Source organism: Vigna unguiculata, chromosome 8, assembly GCF_004118075.2.
Source record: "Vigna unguiculata cultivar IT97K-499-35 chromosome 8, ASM411807v1, whole genome shotgun sequence".
In the NCBI taxonomy this organism is placed as follows: domain Eukaryota; kingdom Viridiplantae; phylum Streptophyta; class Magnoliopsida; order Fabales; family Fabaceae; genus Vigna; species Vigna unguiculata.
This window is the reverse complement of record NC_040286.1, coordinates 36,526,657-36,541,174: the sequence shown is the minus strand read 5'-3', so window position 1 is coordinate 36,541,174 and position 14,518 is coordinate 36,526,657. Positions and strand designations below refer to the sequence as shown.

Sequence of the window (14,518 nt, the reverse complement as noted above, 5' to 3'; positions counted from 1 at the left end):
ATTATTAGCTGTCAAAGATTATAACTTATTATATCCTTTCAAAAACCCACACCAAGCTCTTGGTTGTCACCAACTTCACCATATCACTACATCAAATGCAACATGTCTTTCCACTGTAACATAGTTTTATGTATGTAATTATTTTTTCTGTTATAGTTATATAATTATGGGCTATATTATAAATACAAGTGCTTAATTATAGTTTAGTTTTTAATGCAAAACTATTTTCTTTGATTCTTAAAAGGTTTTTATCATATATAACAATATGAAAAAATGGTTAAATTTCACCTATATTAGAATCAAGTTGGTGAAATTCTTACAACCATAAATATAAGTTGTAATTTGCACACTGGAACTGATCTTTTCCACCGATACAATTTCATAAAAATTATTATTTATAAGTAACAAATTGTAGAATATGATAACTTAAATAACTAAAAACTCACAATAATATTTATTTTTATAGATAGTTAATTATTTATTAGTATCCCGAAAGTAAAATAATGTTCTCTTTACAGCAATTGAACCCTAAACTCACCACTTTATAACGTGATAATAAACATGGAAGGATATGCATCTACCAACTAAACAAAACCAACCATTTTAGAAGAGATAGCAAACTTTGTTGGAAGACCAACATCGACTAGAAATAAGGTCAATTCATAATATATAGATGAGGTACAAATTTCATCTTACAAATCAATTTTGTGAGGTTGAGTTAGGTTTAATACCCACTTCTAATAAACTTAGATTCCTTTTTTTGATGCAATATTAAAAAGTTGATTACCATTTATTTTTTTCTGTACTGGTTCAGATTATGCTAACTACAGAATCATGACAGATGGTATAATCAAACATTATATACCTGCCACTTATTTTGGGTATGAACTATAACACTTTCTTCTGCAATGTTTTGAATAAAATTATCCAATTAAAAAACCATATTTCAAACGTGCTTTTGTCAAGAAGATAATCACAACTTGGTCACTTCATCAGTCATCACATGACATCATATGTGATATTATTCTTGTGTGTTTTTACTAGGGCACTCTAATTAACATATACCAACTTTGTGTTTAATTAACTAAAAGCTACTCTATTTTTTCAACATGCAAATAGTAAGTAGTTGATTCAAATCATAATAGTGGTTCATTAGAATAAGTTTCCGATAAAGTTGAAATCGATTTTCTTGATATTTTCTTCAACAGTTAAAAATGACACCTTAGTTTATTTTCAGTACAAAATGTTATTTCTAATCAGATGCTGCTTTGGTTCTGCGAGCATGAAAATCGACACTGTAAAATTCTCTTAACAGAAACGTTATCATCAGATGATAATTGAAAAACATAGTTCCAAACTAAAATCTGTACAAAACCAGTGACAGAAAAATATCACAGAAAAGCAGAATATATATAACTTTTCTTTGGCTCCCAACTGATATAGACCCTCAAAATCAGAACCAGTGTTTATACAATCTATCAACCTGGAAATGATTTATTCTTAGAAACAAAGAAGAAAAAAAAGTGATGATGAATTCCTAAAATGATTCCTGATAAACCTCTTTCTGCATCTCTAACTGTTTGTAGAAGTTCCCAATGAAGGCTTCAGCTTTCGCAAACAACTCTTGCCCATGAACTGTTTCAATTTCCTCATCTATCTGTTCACTTTCTCCACCTTCTATGATCAAAAGATTTGGCATTGAACTACACTTTTTCACCTCATCCACTTCACTGACACCAACAATCTTCTCATCAGAAGAAAACACTTGAACAACCTCAGTCTTAATTTCAGTGTGGTCTGTGTTGAATGCTTCTTCCTTTTCCTCTTCAGGTTCACACACTTCAACATGTTGCTTTGTGACTTCTAAAGGCTTAGAAAAAACTGAGAGAAGACCAGCTTCTGCTCCTAGTGCAACGATGAGAACGTTGAAGATGAAGTAAAGGAAGGTTGGCCTGAGAGAAGAAGGTAACAAGGGTGTGATCCCAAGGAGAAGAGCAAGGAGAAAGAGCACCACAACTTCAAATTTGTTCAATGTTTTCATGGCTTTGATGAATGCAAGGAAACTATAAATGATGAAAAAGATAGAGAGAATATAAAGTGTGGGATTGTGAAGATGTAAATAGAAGAATGAAGAAGAAGGGTGGCAGAAAAAGACAAACAGTGAAAGCCACTTGCATCAGTGTTAAGAGTTGTTGCCAGTGTTTTAGTCAACAAAAGTGCTAACATATTGTAGGGGCTAAAGTTCTAAGAAAATTCTCACCAATTATAGGCACCAAAACATTTGCAAAAAGAAAAGGAGAATTATCATGATTTTTTTTTTAATTTTTAGAAAATTTTAATAAATGTAATTTTTTTTTATTTTAAATTTTTTAGTTTTTCAGTTTTTTAATAATTTGAATGTTCTTGTTTAAATAAATAAGGTCAATTACCATCTACTGAAAAATGTTAGTTACAAAAACTGTTATTTCAACTTTGTAAAGATTCATAGATAAACACTATAAACTTCAATCAATTTTTTTTTGTTGATATAGTCATAAATAGTTTCTCCAACATTAATTAAAAAAATAATTTATCTCAATGATAATTAAAAATCCGTACATGAGTTGGAAAAATGATCTCATTGAGATTATTAAAAACTTTAATTGTTGTTAATTGAATATTGAAAATAACAAAGAAATGGAAACTAATATCTGCTGATTTTTATTAACATTAGTTTATATCGAAAAATAAAAACTTTAAAAATAATGATAAAAAATCATTGTAATTGACTTTAATAATAATAATAATAATAATAATAATAATAATAATAATAAACTGTCTGCCACTATTCAAAATATTAAAGTCAAGTTAACAGGACTAAAAAGAAGAGACAATACGGTGAGAAAAAAAACATTTTTAGATGGAGTTTATTTGGAGTTCAGCTTTTAATAAATATTTAAAAAGTTTAACTTTAATAAAGAGGAGTCTTTTAAATCAACAGAGAATGTTAATTTTTGTAACTTTTGTAAAAGAAAGAAAAAATAGTTGACATATTCACTTACCAAAATTAAAAATTATCACTTAGTTTACAGTTCAATCTGATTGAATTTTCTTAGAGCGTTTATTCATTTTAACGGTTGAAATTAAAGTTTTTAATATTGACTAATCAAATTATTTTGTAAATTTAAACAAAAATCTATATTCAAACCGCATATTTTATTATAAACTATTTTAAAACTTTTATAAAAATAAATTACAGTGAAAATTTCTTCTTCCAAGTATAAGACACGGTAAGACGGTATTTACAGGGCAATTCTATGTTGTATTTATGTAAATAGTATTGATTAAGAATTTTGTTTAGAAAATTAACGATAATACAATATTTTATACAATTGGTTGAAAATAAAACTATTAAATATTAGAAAAAAGTTAAATATGTCTTTGGTCCCTCAAATATTAGTGAATTTTAGAATTAGTTCTTCTTAAAAATTTTATACCAATTTAATTCTTTATTTTTAGAAATGCGTGAATTTAGTCATTCTTACCAAATTTTGTTAAGTTTATTTGACATTTTAAACATATTTTATGATAATATTTAAGTTAACATTGGAGTGAAAATATGTCAAACTGGATAAACAATTCAAATACTATCATGAAATACACTTGAAACGTAAAATAAATTTAACAAAATTTGGTTAAAAGGACTAAATTTACATATTTTTAGATATGAATGACTAAATTAATCAAAATTTTAAAAAGAAATTAATTTCAAATTTTAAAAAAAATATATTTTAAAAAAAAAGATAGATTTAGTTATCTAATCTTTTGAAGATCAATTTCATCCTGTCGTGTCAGCACATGACAGTTACCTAACATAAGTCACTTGGAACCTTTTTTTCCCTTGTCTTTACTTTGTTATGTAACTATTAAGTAGTTCATATAAAATACTTTTTATTAAAATCTTGATTTTATAAATTCTACCAAGTGCATTTTGAAATTGTCCTGGTTAAGAGGATTTGTTTATTTTGTTCACGAAAAAAGAAGGAAAAAATGAGTTTTGGACTGTAGATGAGGAAGAACGTGAAAACCAGAAATTATGAGAGCGCCATACAATTTGAAAAATAGGAAAAATAACGGTTAATAAGGTAATTTTCTGTACATAACAAAGAAGGAAAGGGGAGTGATTATAGCAAGAAAAGGGAGTGAAAATAGTAAAAGTCTTCTTTTTTTGTTTTTGTGAACTAAAATTTGGGTGAAGCCCGATGAAGCCCTAATGAGCCCTGTCTAACCATGGATTGGTGGGTCAGGACAAGGCCACTGCTTCCAAATGTAAACATATAGTAAAGCAGAGAAAGTTCAATGATACATAAAAATAAAATCATCAATAATAATGCATAATATGAAAATTTTATTTTAAAAAAATAAAATATATTTCTATTACCACAATATTGTTTTTTTTAAAAGAATATCCCTCGTTTTAATAAGTGGTGTTCACGAAATTAGGATTTCCATAACCATTTAAATGTTTTGACAAACATTGCATGGCCCCATAAATTTTAATTTTTGTTTTCGTTGCAACTCTGAATCGTTGAATTTTAATAACGAAACCCAGAATTGTTTGGCCTATTTCTATTAAGAAAACAAAAAAGATTGTCACCTTTTTCAACTAAGAAAAATAAAAATTCTTAGAATTGGAGCAATAAAGTGATGAATGTGGATGGTGATCGTGAAAAGACGATGCTAACGCCAAAAAGTTATCGAACAACGTAGACAGCTATGATAAATAAGAAACATGGATCAAAATTTGGATGATGTTAAAAACCATAGTTATCTCAAAATGCCGTAATTAACAATTATTATTATTTTAAATATTATATTATTTTTAATTAATATTATTAATATCATTGTAAATTTTTACCAACATATTACATGAAAATTAAGTATAATTTAAACTGTTATATAAAGAGGATTTAGTTTTTTGCTATAAACATGTTTTTTTAAATTTTACTATTTAACAAGTAATTGTTTACGAATTTTACCTTTAAGTGACTTTTTTATAAAAAAATATTAACATTTTTAATTTTATATATACTTTCTAGTTGATGTGGCACTTTCAACACATCTTCTCACGTTAATTACTCTAATATTATGTTAGAAGTGGACTTTAAATCTAACTTAACCCCATAAAACCGATTTCTAAGATGAAAATTGTATCCACTTATATATTATGAATTGACATTATCTCTAGTCGATATGAAACTTCTATCACCGTATATAATTCTAACTAGTGGGATTTTTGTTGGAGTGTGAATTTGAGTTTAAAGTAATGAAAACGAATTTTTTTTGTGGAGACGTGGATTGAGGATGAGTGGAGAGTGTTTGTGGGGTGATGAAAGGAGCAGCCAAAGAGATATTTTTGTGGCCATTCATTCACCTCGAAATTTCATGGACTCAACTTTTCCGTTTGTTGTTGAAGATAAACAAATTTCAGAGCTTAGGTTGCCACATATTTCTCTTCAAATCTCACTATAGACAAACCATGCAACTCAACAACACTTTATGTCCACAAAAATATCACATTTCTATATTAAAAGAATTAAGAATAGTAGTGCATCACACAAATTTACGTGTATTTATTATAACGCCTCATTCTTTTCTTCCTTTTCAAGTTTACATGTGCTTTTGGATTGCTTAAAAAAGGTTTTGATGGAGACTCTAGTACATTTCAATTATGATCCGCTTCTTCTACTTTTGCTGCTATCTATATCAATTTCGTTTATGTCATTAGTTAAACCTTTTATTTCTTAATCTTATAATTAATGGAAAGGCTAAATATGATTTGTATCTTCAAATTACTATTAAAAAATTACGTTTTGCTTTTTAAATTAAATTATAAATTATTTTATTTCTCTACTCTGTGAAAATTGTGTAAAATATCCTTTCTAACTAAAAACATGATGTCAAACTCAGCAAAATAATTAAAAAGAATTAAATAATGAAATATATATATATATATATATATATATATATATATATATATATATATATATATATATACATATATATATATATATATATCACTTTTAATTTAAGTTTAAAGAAATCTCCCGATAAAGATAACTGATAATTAGTTAAACCTATTAACAATAAATGCACTGTATATCATTATGAAAACTGTTTCGAACTGAATTAGTTTTAATTTTAAGATAAAAAAATACCAAGAAACCGAACAAAAATATGAGAAACATGAAATAGTTAAAGACCACGCGCTCTGAAAAAATGATTATTCGAGAATATTCTAATATAATTTAAAATTATAACTTGATTCACGTGAAATGAAAACATCCACGAAACAGATTTATCATTTGATTAGGTGACGTACATAAATAGTTACTTGTTGCGAAAGTTCGCGTTATGTTTAGTTTGCGGAATTTCACTATTATTTTTTAGTAAAAGTTTATATTTATTATCGTGTTTTTTATATTTATCGAATATAAAATCTGTATTTTATTTTCATTTTTTTGTCAAGCATTATATATTTTGGTCAAATATATATAACTGTAGAAAAATAAAATAAAATTAAAGAAATATAATAGTATAAAAGCTTCAAGATAAAAAAAGAATACTTTTTAATGTTAAAAAATATGGTACCAAAAATGAAGAAAGTCTCGATAAGTAACAATAATGATAGTATGAATACACATATAGAAGATATATGTACATGTATATCACATTTTTATAACAAATTTACAGCAATTAAATATTGCCTATATTTATATTTATTTTAACTCGATTAAATTAATTTGCATATAACATGATCATGATATAGCTTGATGTCATCATGTGTCGCATAAGTAAACAATAATTTCGTAATAATATCGTTTAAATATCAAAGTCGAATGGTCTTAAAAAATTTGAAAAATAAAAAATGTGTAAGACAAATAAAAAAAATAAACGAATAAAAATAAAATAGTAGCATTTTTAAAGATTAAAAAATATTTAAGATTTAAATATAGCATACCGTATATACATTTAATTAAAATTTAATATTAAATAACATATTGTTAAATGATAATAAAAAATAGTAGTATTTGTATAATGTTGTAGTTGGAGTTTATATTAGAACACGTTACACAAGTCATTAATCAACAGAGTATGAAAATTAAATTAACCGAAACATTTATATCATTATTATATGCGAAATGTTTAGAGAATAAAAAACTCTAAACGTAAATATCTATTCTAAATAAATAAAGTTCATAATTATTTATTAACCTTCAAAATAATAGAAACCGTTATAATAGAAATAAGATAAATCATAACATATAAGAAGAAAGAGTTACGAGATAATCATTATGTGAATTTGACTTAATTTTATTAATATTAAATCTTTATTGTAAATTTTGTCAAAAGAATATATATATATATATATATATATATATATATAAAAGTTCATTTACATTTTCACTTTATCTTTATACTTTTATTATTTTTCTTATCTACTTTTGTGTCAATTCAACATTATGATGATGTAACCGTGATACTATGATGTCTATGATGTCATTATGATATATTCTTTTATTAATAAAGATTATTTCTCTAGATTTTAATGCTTATGTAATAACTACCGATGATGATTTCAAAAGATAGCTTTGCAAAAATATTTAAAAAATAAATTTAAATGGTGAAAATTATAAAGTCGAGTTTCAATGATGATTTGCAAGACATAAATATTAATCATTTAAAACACTAAATTTTTAAAAGATAAAAAATAAATTTGAAAGATTAAAATGATATTTAATTATAGTAAACAAATGAGAATTGAATCTTATTAAGCAAAAAGAAATGTGGTGGGGTTGGATTTGGTGGCAGAAAGAAGACCAAAAACAATGGTGTTGTTGCTAGTCAAAGAAGGACAATAATTAAAACAGTTTCCCAAACATAATTGGAATTTGGTTGATATACATAGGGAAGCTGCATACACAAATTTTCTAGTACTAAATTCTATACATAATTTAATAATATGGTATGGTGTAATGATACTTCGTTCAATTTAAGTTATATATCCGTCTTTGATAATTGTTGTATCCGATATTTTAGGATACTTCAATAATACTTATTAATGAAGTATCTAATTTATAAGGTCGTAATACACTATAATACAATTTTTAAATAATGATCGATTTTAGTGATAAAATAATTAATCACTATATAGTGACCAAATTAACAACTAAAATAGTTTTAAAAAGTTATAATTGGTCTTTAAATTGATAATTAAAATAGTTTCAACTATGAATTGATTTTTAAATTGGTCATTAACATTAATTATTAAATTTTGGTTACGAAAATAATTGGTCTCTAATTAAGAAATTTGGATTCATACATTAAAAATCATATATTTATTTGTTTATAAGAATTATTGTACATTTTTCAATATTCATATATCACGTATTGTATTTTATTATTTTGAAAATAAACGTTGACGAATCAGATACGTGTGTCGTATCTGATACACGTATCGTATCTATGCATTATAAATAATGTGTAATCTTTATTAAAAATTTAATCAAAATTGAAATTGAAATTTTTTTGTTTTGGTTTGGTATTAAATAAAAAACCCGCTCGAGTGCGAAACTAACTACAAATATTTTAGGTAACAATTTTATATTTCCATGATAAAATATCTTATCGAATGGCTGCTTATGTGAATTGTTTTTAAAATATTTTGTGATAGCAGAAGATATTTGAAAAGAAAGATTAAGATAAATTGTTTTGAGATTATAATTGAGATGAGAAGTGAGAAGTGAGAGAAAAAAAGATTCTGTAGTGAATATTCGTGGAAGAAGGAGCATTCTCTCTCTTGGTCCTCAAATAGTGGTCCTTCTTTTACGTAAAATAATGTGAAGAAAAACCAAACACAAACAAACCAACGAAACCACCCTCTCTCTTTCAATTATTGTCTCTTCTCTCTCACTCTCTGCTATTTCATTCAGCCATTGTTCCACTTCCAACACACAACACAACACAACACTTCGATTCAACAACCTTTCTCTTACCTTTGTTCTTAACTCTTAAGTCTTATCTATCTATATAAGAAGAAAGGTAGCTCCTTCTGTGTCTCACAGTCACAGAAGGGTCATCGAATCGAAGTGAGAGAAAGTTTGCATGTGGAAGAGTTCATCGAGAAAAGAGAAAGAGAAAGAGAAAGAAGAGGTGATTGGGTTGAAACCCGGGGTTGAAGCGTTGCAGACATCACGGCTATTCTAAGAGTCTATCGCTTTCTCAGTCATGTCCCAACTGTACGACGGAATGGTTGCATAATTCTCGCCAACCCTTCGCCGCACGGTGGACGTGGTGCGCTGCCTTCAGAAGGTGGTAGTCCCTCCGACCTCCTCTTCCTCGCCGGTGGTGGTTCCTCCTCCTCCTCCTCCTGCTAGCTTCTTCTTTTCTCCTCTTTTCTACTTAGTCAACTGCTTTAACAAAACACGCGCCCACACTCTCTTTCTTTCTTCTCCTTCTTCTTCTTCTTCTTCTTCTTCTTCTACTTCTTTTTCTTCTTTGATTTCGCAAAATGATGCTCAAAATCAAGAGGGTTCCTACTGTCGTTTCCAACTACCAAAAAGATGAAGCCGGAGACTCTTCTCGTCCCGTCGGAGGTTGTGGTCGGAATTGCCTCAAAGCTTGTTGCATTCCAGGTCTTTCTTTTGCTCTAACTGATTTTCATTACTGTTATTAGTCTGCTTATACGTTATATGTTAAATTAATTGGCTGTATTGAAGTTATTGAGAGGGTAAATTACTTGCTGCATATGTGAAATAAAGTTTACGAATTTAGATTTGAGGAGTGAAACTAAAGTTTGGGAAAGTAATTGAAAATCTTGTAACTAAAGACCTTGTTTTTTATTTTAGAAAAAAATAAACTTTTTTTTTTGAGGTAAGCAAACGGGTTACGAAACTGACTTTGGAACATCCCGTGTGAAAAACCAAATCTAGTGGTGGTAGTTGAAAAGAAAAAGAACGGTTCATATTTTAATATATTCACGATTTGTTATTATGAATATTCTTGTAATCTTCACAATAGATTTTCTCATCAACAAATGATATATTATCTGACTTTATCCTCTACAGTGAGTTGGATCCAGGAATCATATATGTTTTTTTTTTTCTTTTTTCCTTTTCTTTTTTGTGATTTGTGTCTTTGTTTTTGTTTACAGATGCAAAGCTTCCTCTGTATGCTTTTAAGAAGGTTAATGGAAAGGATTTGGCTATGCATGAATGCGGGGAGCCTCCCGTGGCATTCCTGGACTCGCTTCTTCTTGGAGAGGTAACCATGGAATTTTGGTGACGGAGACCGGTTAACATGATGTTTTTCTGTTACCCTTTGTTGTAAAGTGTTGTTTACCTTTTCATGGCAGTGGGAAGAACGCATGCAGAGAGGACTTTTCCGCTATGATGTTACTGCCTGTGAAACCAAGGTTCGCTTCGTTTTCCTTTTTCTAAATTCTTTGTTTTTCTTTGCATAGATATGGATTGTGTGATTTACGAGTGTGATGTGATTTTGGTGTAGGTGATTCCTGGTGAATATGGTTTCGTTGCTCAGCTTAACGAGGGTCGTCACCTCAAGAAGAGACCAACTGAATTCCGAGTGGATAAGGTTCTGCAACCCTTTGATGGAAACAAATTCAACTTTACGAAAGTTGGGCAAGAAGAGGTCATCTTCCAATTTGAAGCTAGCGACGACGGACAAATCCAGTTCTTCCCAAATGCTCCAGTTGATGTTGATAATTCTCCCAGTTTTGTTGCCATCAATGTATGGATACCAACCTTAAATTTGTTCTTCTGGGGTTTATATGCATTGCATGTGAAATGTTTGTTTGTTTGTTTTCTTAACAGGTGAGTCCTATTGAGTATGGGCATGTTTTGCTGATTCCGCGCATATTCGAGTGTTTGCCCCAAAGGATTGACCGTGAGAGCTTCCTGCTTGCACTTCACATGGCAGTGGAAGCTGATAATCCATATTTTCGATTGGGTTACAACAGCTTGGGTGCTTTTGCAACTATTAACCATCTTCACTTCCAGGTACAATGGTTACTCAATTACCACTTGTTGATGTTTTTGTTCTTCAACTCTACTCTGTCATTAATCAGATCGAAATTTGATGTCTTTTTGACATGAATACACGCAGGCTTACTATTTGGCTCTGCCCTTTCCCATTGAGAAGGCCCCCACTAAGAAGATTGCAAATTTAAATGGTGGGGTGAAGATATCTGAACTGTTGAAGTATCCAGTTAGAGGTCTTGTCTTTGAGGGTGGAGACACTCTGGAAGATTTGTCAAACGTTGTTTCAGATGCTTGTATATGTCTTCAAAACAATAACATACCATTCAATGTTCTTATTTCTGACTGTGGAAAGCAAGTGTTTCTGTTACCACAGGTAAAAACTAACTCTGAAACTAAATGTATTTTCCTTTTCCTTTTCCTTTTCCTAATCCATTTTCATGTGTATTTACCAAATATGAGAACAGTGTTATGCAGAGAAACAAGCTCTTGGAGAAGTGGATGCTGAGCTTCTTGACACCCAAGTGAACCCTGCTGTGTGGGAAATTAGTGGGCACATGGTTTTAAAGAGGAAGAAGGATTATGATGAGGCATCTGAAGGCAATGCTTGGAGGCTTCTTGCAGAGGTGTCTCTCTCTGAAGAGAGGTTTCAAGAAGTCAATGACCTTATTTTTGAAGCCATTGGCTGCAGTGAATTGGATGATAATGTTCAATGTGACAAGGAAGTTGATGCAGTGAGCACAAGTGCACACCCTACTGTGGTGGTTGCTGGTTCAAAAGAATGTGTTGTTCTACAGTAACAACGCTCTACTACTATCAACAAAACTCATGGAATCTGCACCATTCTATGAATAATTGCTGAATTATTGTATCACCGTTTAAGTTGTAGTATTGTGTTGTTCTTGAGCATTAAGGTCATGTGTTTTATGTATTTACCTTTACTCATGTGGAAGTTGATGAAATAACTACTCACCTGAGTAGTGTTGGTGATTTGGGTGTATGGTAGCGTGAATTCTCCAGAATGAAACTTTAATTTGCTAATTTCGGGCTTCACTTTGTAATATGTTTATATATCAATAAAAGATCCTCTGAATGTCTCTTGATTGTGCAGAGTTGTGTTTGATTGTTTCAGATTTTGATAAAATTGATTCTAAACGGTGATTGTTTGATTTTGTTAGAATAGTTGAATATGATTAAGGGGTGCGTTGAAATTCATTGTACTTGAGTTTTACATCGGAATACGTTATAGTTCAAGAAATCAGTTATGGTCTGGATTTACGTTGAGCATGGTTCTTTTGTTTTCTAGTAATTCATTTCAAGTTTTCTAAGTTTTCTCATCAAGGAAAACGTGAACACCCAAACGCGTTTAGTAATTAATACACAATAATGGAGCAATAAATATTTAATTTTAAAGAGCATTTCATTTTAGGCTTTATTACTCGTTGCATCTTAAATTTGGTAGTCTTCGAGTTCAGCTTTTCTATTGGTTTTTTTGGTACTATCCTGCTCGATATTAAAATTATAATGTACTGGTATTTTAAATATGTTTTTAATATATTTTAAAATGTTGAAATTAGTGATAATCAATGTATTATGAAGCGGTAGAGAAACACTACACAAAAAATCAATAAAGAATCCAAATTCGTTACTCTAATGAATATCTTCAAATATGTCTCAAATACACTTTCTTTAAGATTCTAAAAGAATACCAATGTATCAGTAACCAAAATTAGAGAAAAAAATCACTATTTCCTATTTGCTTATTGTGACATTTTTCGTAATAGAATCGTCATTGCCAAATAAGAGACTCCAAACAGACACGAGGACTTTAAGGTTGGTCATGAGACGAGTGTTCCCATAGGGAAAAAAGGCAAATTTTTTGCAGTTAACTTTTCTCAAATTGTGCTTAAAGTTGAAAAGCGCGTTTCTTTGTTTACATTTAATCTTCTTACAATGTGACAACATTAATTATCGTGATTAAGCTAATGACTTGAGTTTAAAGAATTGATAATCAAAAACCAGAACGAACATTAATTATGACCGTCTTTTGAGAAGGCATTTCCATTTTCATGTGACTTACTTCCCTTGAACGTAACAGTTTCATGGTTTTCGATTGAGCATGAAGAGCAACTGGCAGGTATATATACGAGATAATGCACAAGTCACGCACGTTAGTGATGAAGTTAGCGTATTTTTAGAATGAATCAACGTAAAAGCGTTAAGCCTGCCAACTCATAATGCAAAATCACAGAGCTAGTTGACAAAACTTCCCTTCAAAATAATAAAAGCAAGTGAAGACAACGTTCAGCACCGTCCATATCTCGAGACCATGCAAGAAAAACACGCCCCTTTGGCTTCTTAGGAAAGAAACTTCACGTAATAAACCCTTATATAAAGGCTCCAGAATCCTATCCCACCCTTCACAAGTCAGTAAGCACTTCCTGAAGATGGGTCTGCAAGCGCAATGTTCAGCTCTTGCGATGTTGGTGTTGGTGTTGGTGCTGTTCTTGATGAGAATAGAGGGAAACCCAATAATACCAATGGAAGTGATTGAAAGGGGCATTGAGTCAACATCATTGGTGGAGAATGATGGTGTTAACCAAATCACTGGATGTGCTGCAAGACCATTGATCTGTAGCAGAGGAGAGCTTCTACCGAGGTTTATGTGCTGTGGAGACCGTTGTGTGGATGTGACTTTAGACAACGATAACTGTGGGATATGTAATTTTAGGTGCCCCTTCAATCGTCTATGCTGTGGCCGTTTATGCATAGACCCATTAACCAATATTTTCAACTGTGGGGGGTGTGGAAATGTATGCCCTTTTGGAAGGTTATGCATATTAGGATCATGTGGCTTTGAACGAGCACTGCCAGTTCCAGAGCCACCATTACCGGTTCTAGTGCCACCAACGCCAGTTCCAGTGCCTCCAACACCGTCACCGGTACCAGTCCCACCAACACCGGTGCCAGTGCCAGTGTCACCGTCACCATCACCGGTGCAAGTGCCAGTGTCACCATCACCATCACCAATGCCAGTGTCACCGTCACCATCACCAGTACCAGTGTCACCATCATCAGTGCCAGTTTCACCATCACCGGTACCAGTGTCACCATCACCGTTTCCAGTGCCGGTTTCACCACCGATGCCAGTGTCACCGTCACCATCACCGGTGACAGTGCCAGTTTCACCGTCTCCGGGGCCGGTGTCAGGATCACCATGGTTCCCTCCGGTGCTTTCACCGCAGGCATTGAAGAACCAGCCTGAATATACAGATGAGATACCTGCAATGGATTAACTGTTGTAATCGATTCTGAATGGGGTCTCATGGTTTACCTTTTTCTATAGTTGGAAGTTTGTATCCTTGTTATTCAAAATAAGCATTTGAAGTTTTCACCTGCAACTGTTTGCTTCTGTTTCGAGATATTACTATGAATTTTACGACGTTATGTTGCAGTTACGTATGATACTGGTTTGATGCTTC

The 14,518-nt window shown here is 30.8% G+C and overlaps 3 protein-coding genes across 3 annotated transcripts; 2 read left to right on the top strand and 1 right to left on the bottom strand.

Moving 5' to 3' along the window:
* Positions 1-1,391: 1,391 nt before the first annotated feature.
* LOC114195357 lies at positions 1,392-2,111 on the bottom strand. The gene has a single exon (XM_028085788.1). The coding sequence runs from the start codon at positions 2,039-2,041 to the stop codon at positions 1,538-1,540; it is 504 nt and encodes a 167-aa protein (XP_027941589.1). The 5' UTR covers positions 2,042-2,111; the 3' UTR covers positions 1,392-1,537.
* Positions 2,112-8,851: 6,740 nt separating this feature from the next.
* On the top strand, positions 8,852-12,146 carry LOC114194178 (GDP-L-galactose phosphorylase 1). Its single transcript, XM_028084269.1, has 7 exons — positions 8,852-9,674; positions 10,193-10,302; positions 10,394-10,453; positions 10,546-10,788; positions 10,872-11,057; positions 11,164-11,412; positions 11,504-12,146. Exons 1-7 carry the CDS (start codon positions 9,551-9,553, stop codon positions 11,834-11,836), a joined length of 1,305 nt encoding a protein of 434 aa, XP_027940070.1. The 5' UTR covers positions 8,852-9,550; the 3' UTR covers positions 11,837-12,146.
* Positions 12,147-13,387: 1,241 nt separating this feature from the next.
* On the top strand, positions 13,388-14,494 carry LOC114193844 (protein FraH). Its single transcript, XM_028083791.1, has one exon. It carries the CDS (start codon positions 13,484-13,486, stop codon positions 14,330-14,332), a length of 849 nt encoding a protein of 282 aa, XP_027939592.1. The 5' UTR covers positions 13,388-13,483; the 3' UTR covers positions 14,333-14,494.
* Positions 14,495-14,518: the final 24 nt, after the last annotated feature.

Bases quoted from the DNA above. Each gene is read 5' to 3' on its own strand.
- LOC114193844 (XM_028083791.1), top strand. From the start codon at position 13,484: ATGGGTCTGCAAGCGCAATGTTCAGCTCTTGCGATGTTGGTGTTGGTG.
- LOC114194178 (XM_028084269.1), top strand. From the start codon at position 9,551: ATGATGCTCAAAATCAAGAGGGTTCCTACTGTCGTTTCCAACTACCAA. The intron at 10,303-10,393 runs GTAACCATGGAA...TTTTCATGGCAG, and splicing joins ACTCGCTTCTTCTTGGAGAG to TGGGAAGAACGCATGCAGAG. The intron at 11,058-11,163 runs GTACAATGGTTA...GAATACACGCAG, and splicing joins TTAACCATCTTCACTTCCAG to GCTTACTATTTGGCTCTGCC.
- LOC114195357 (XM_028085788.1), bottom strand. From the start codon at position 2,041: ATGAAAACATTGAACAAATTTGAAGTTGTGGTGCTCTTTCTCCTTGCT.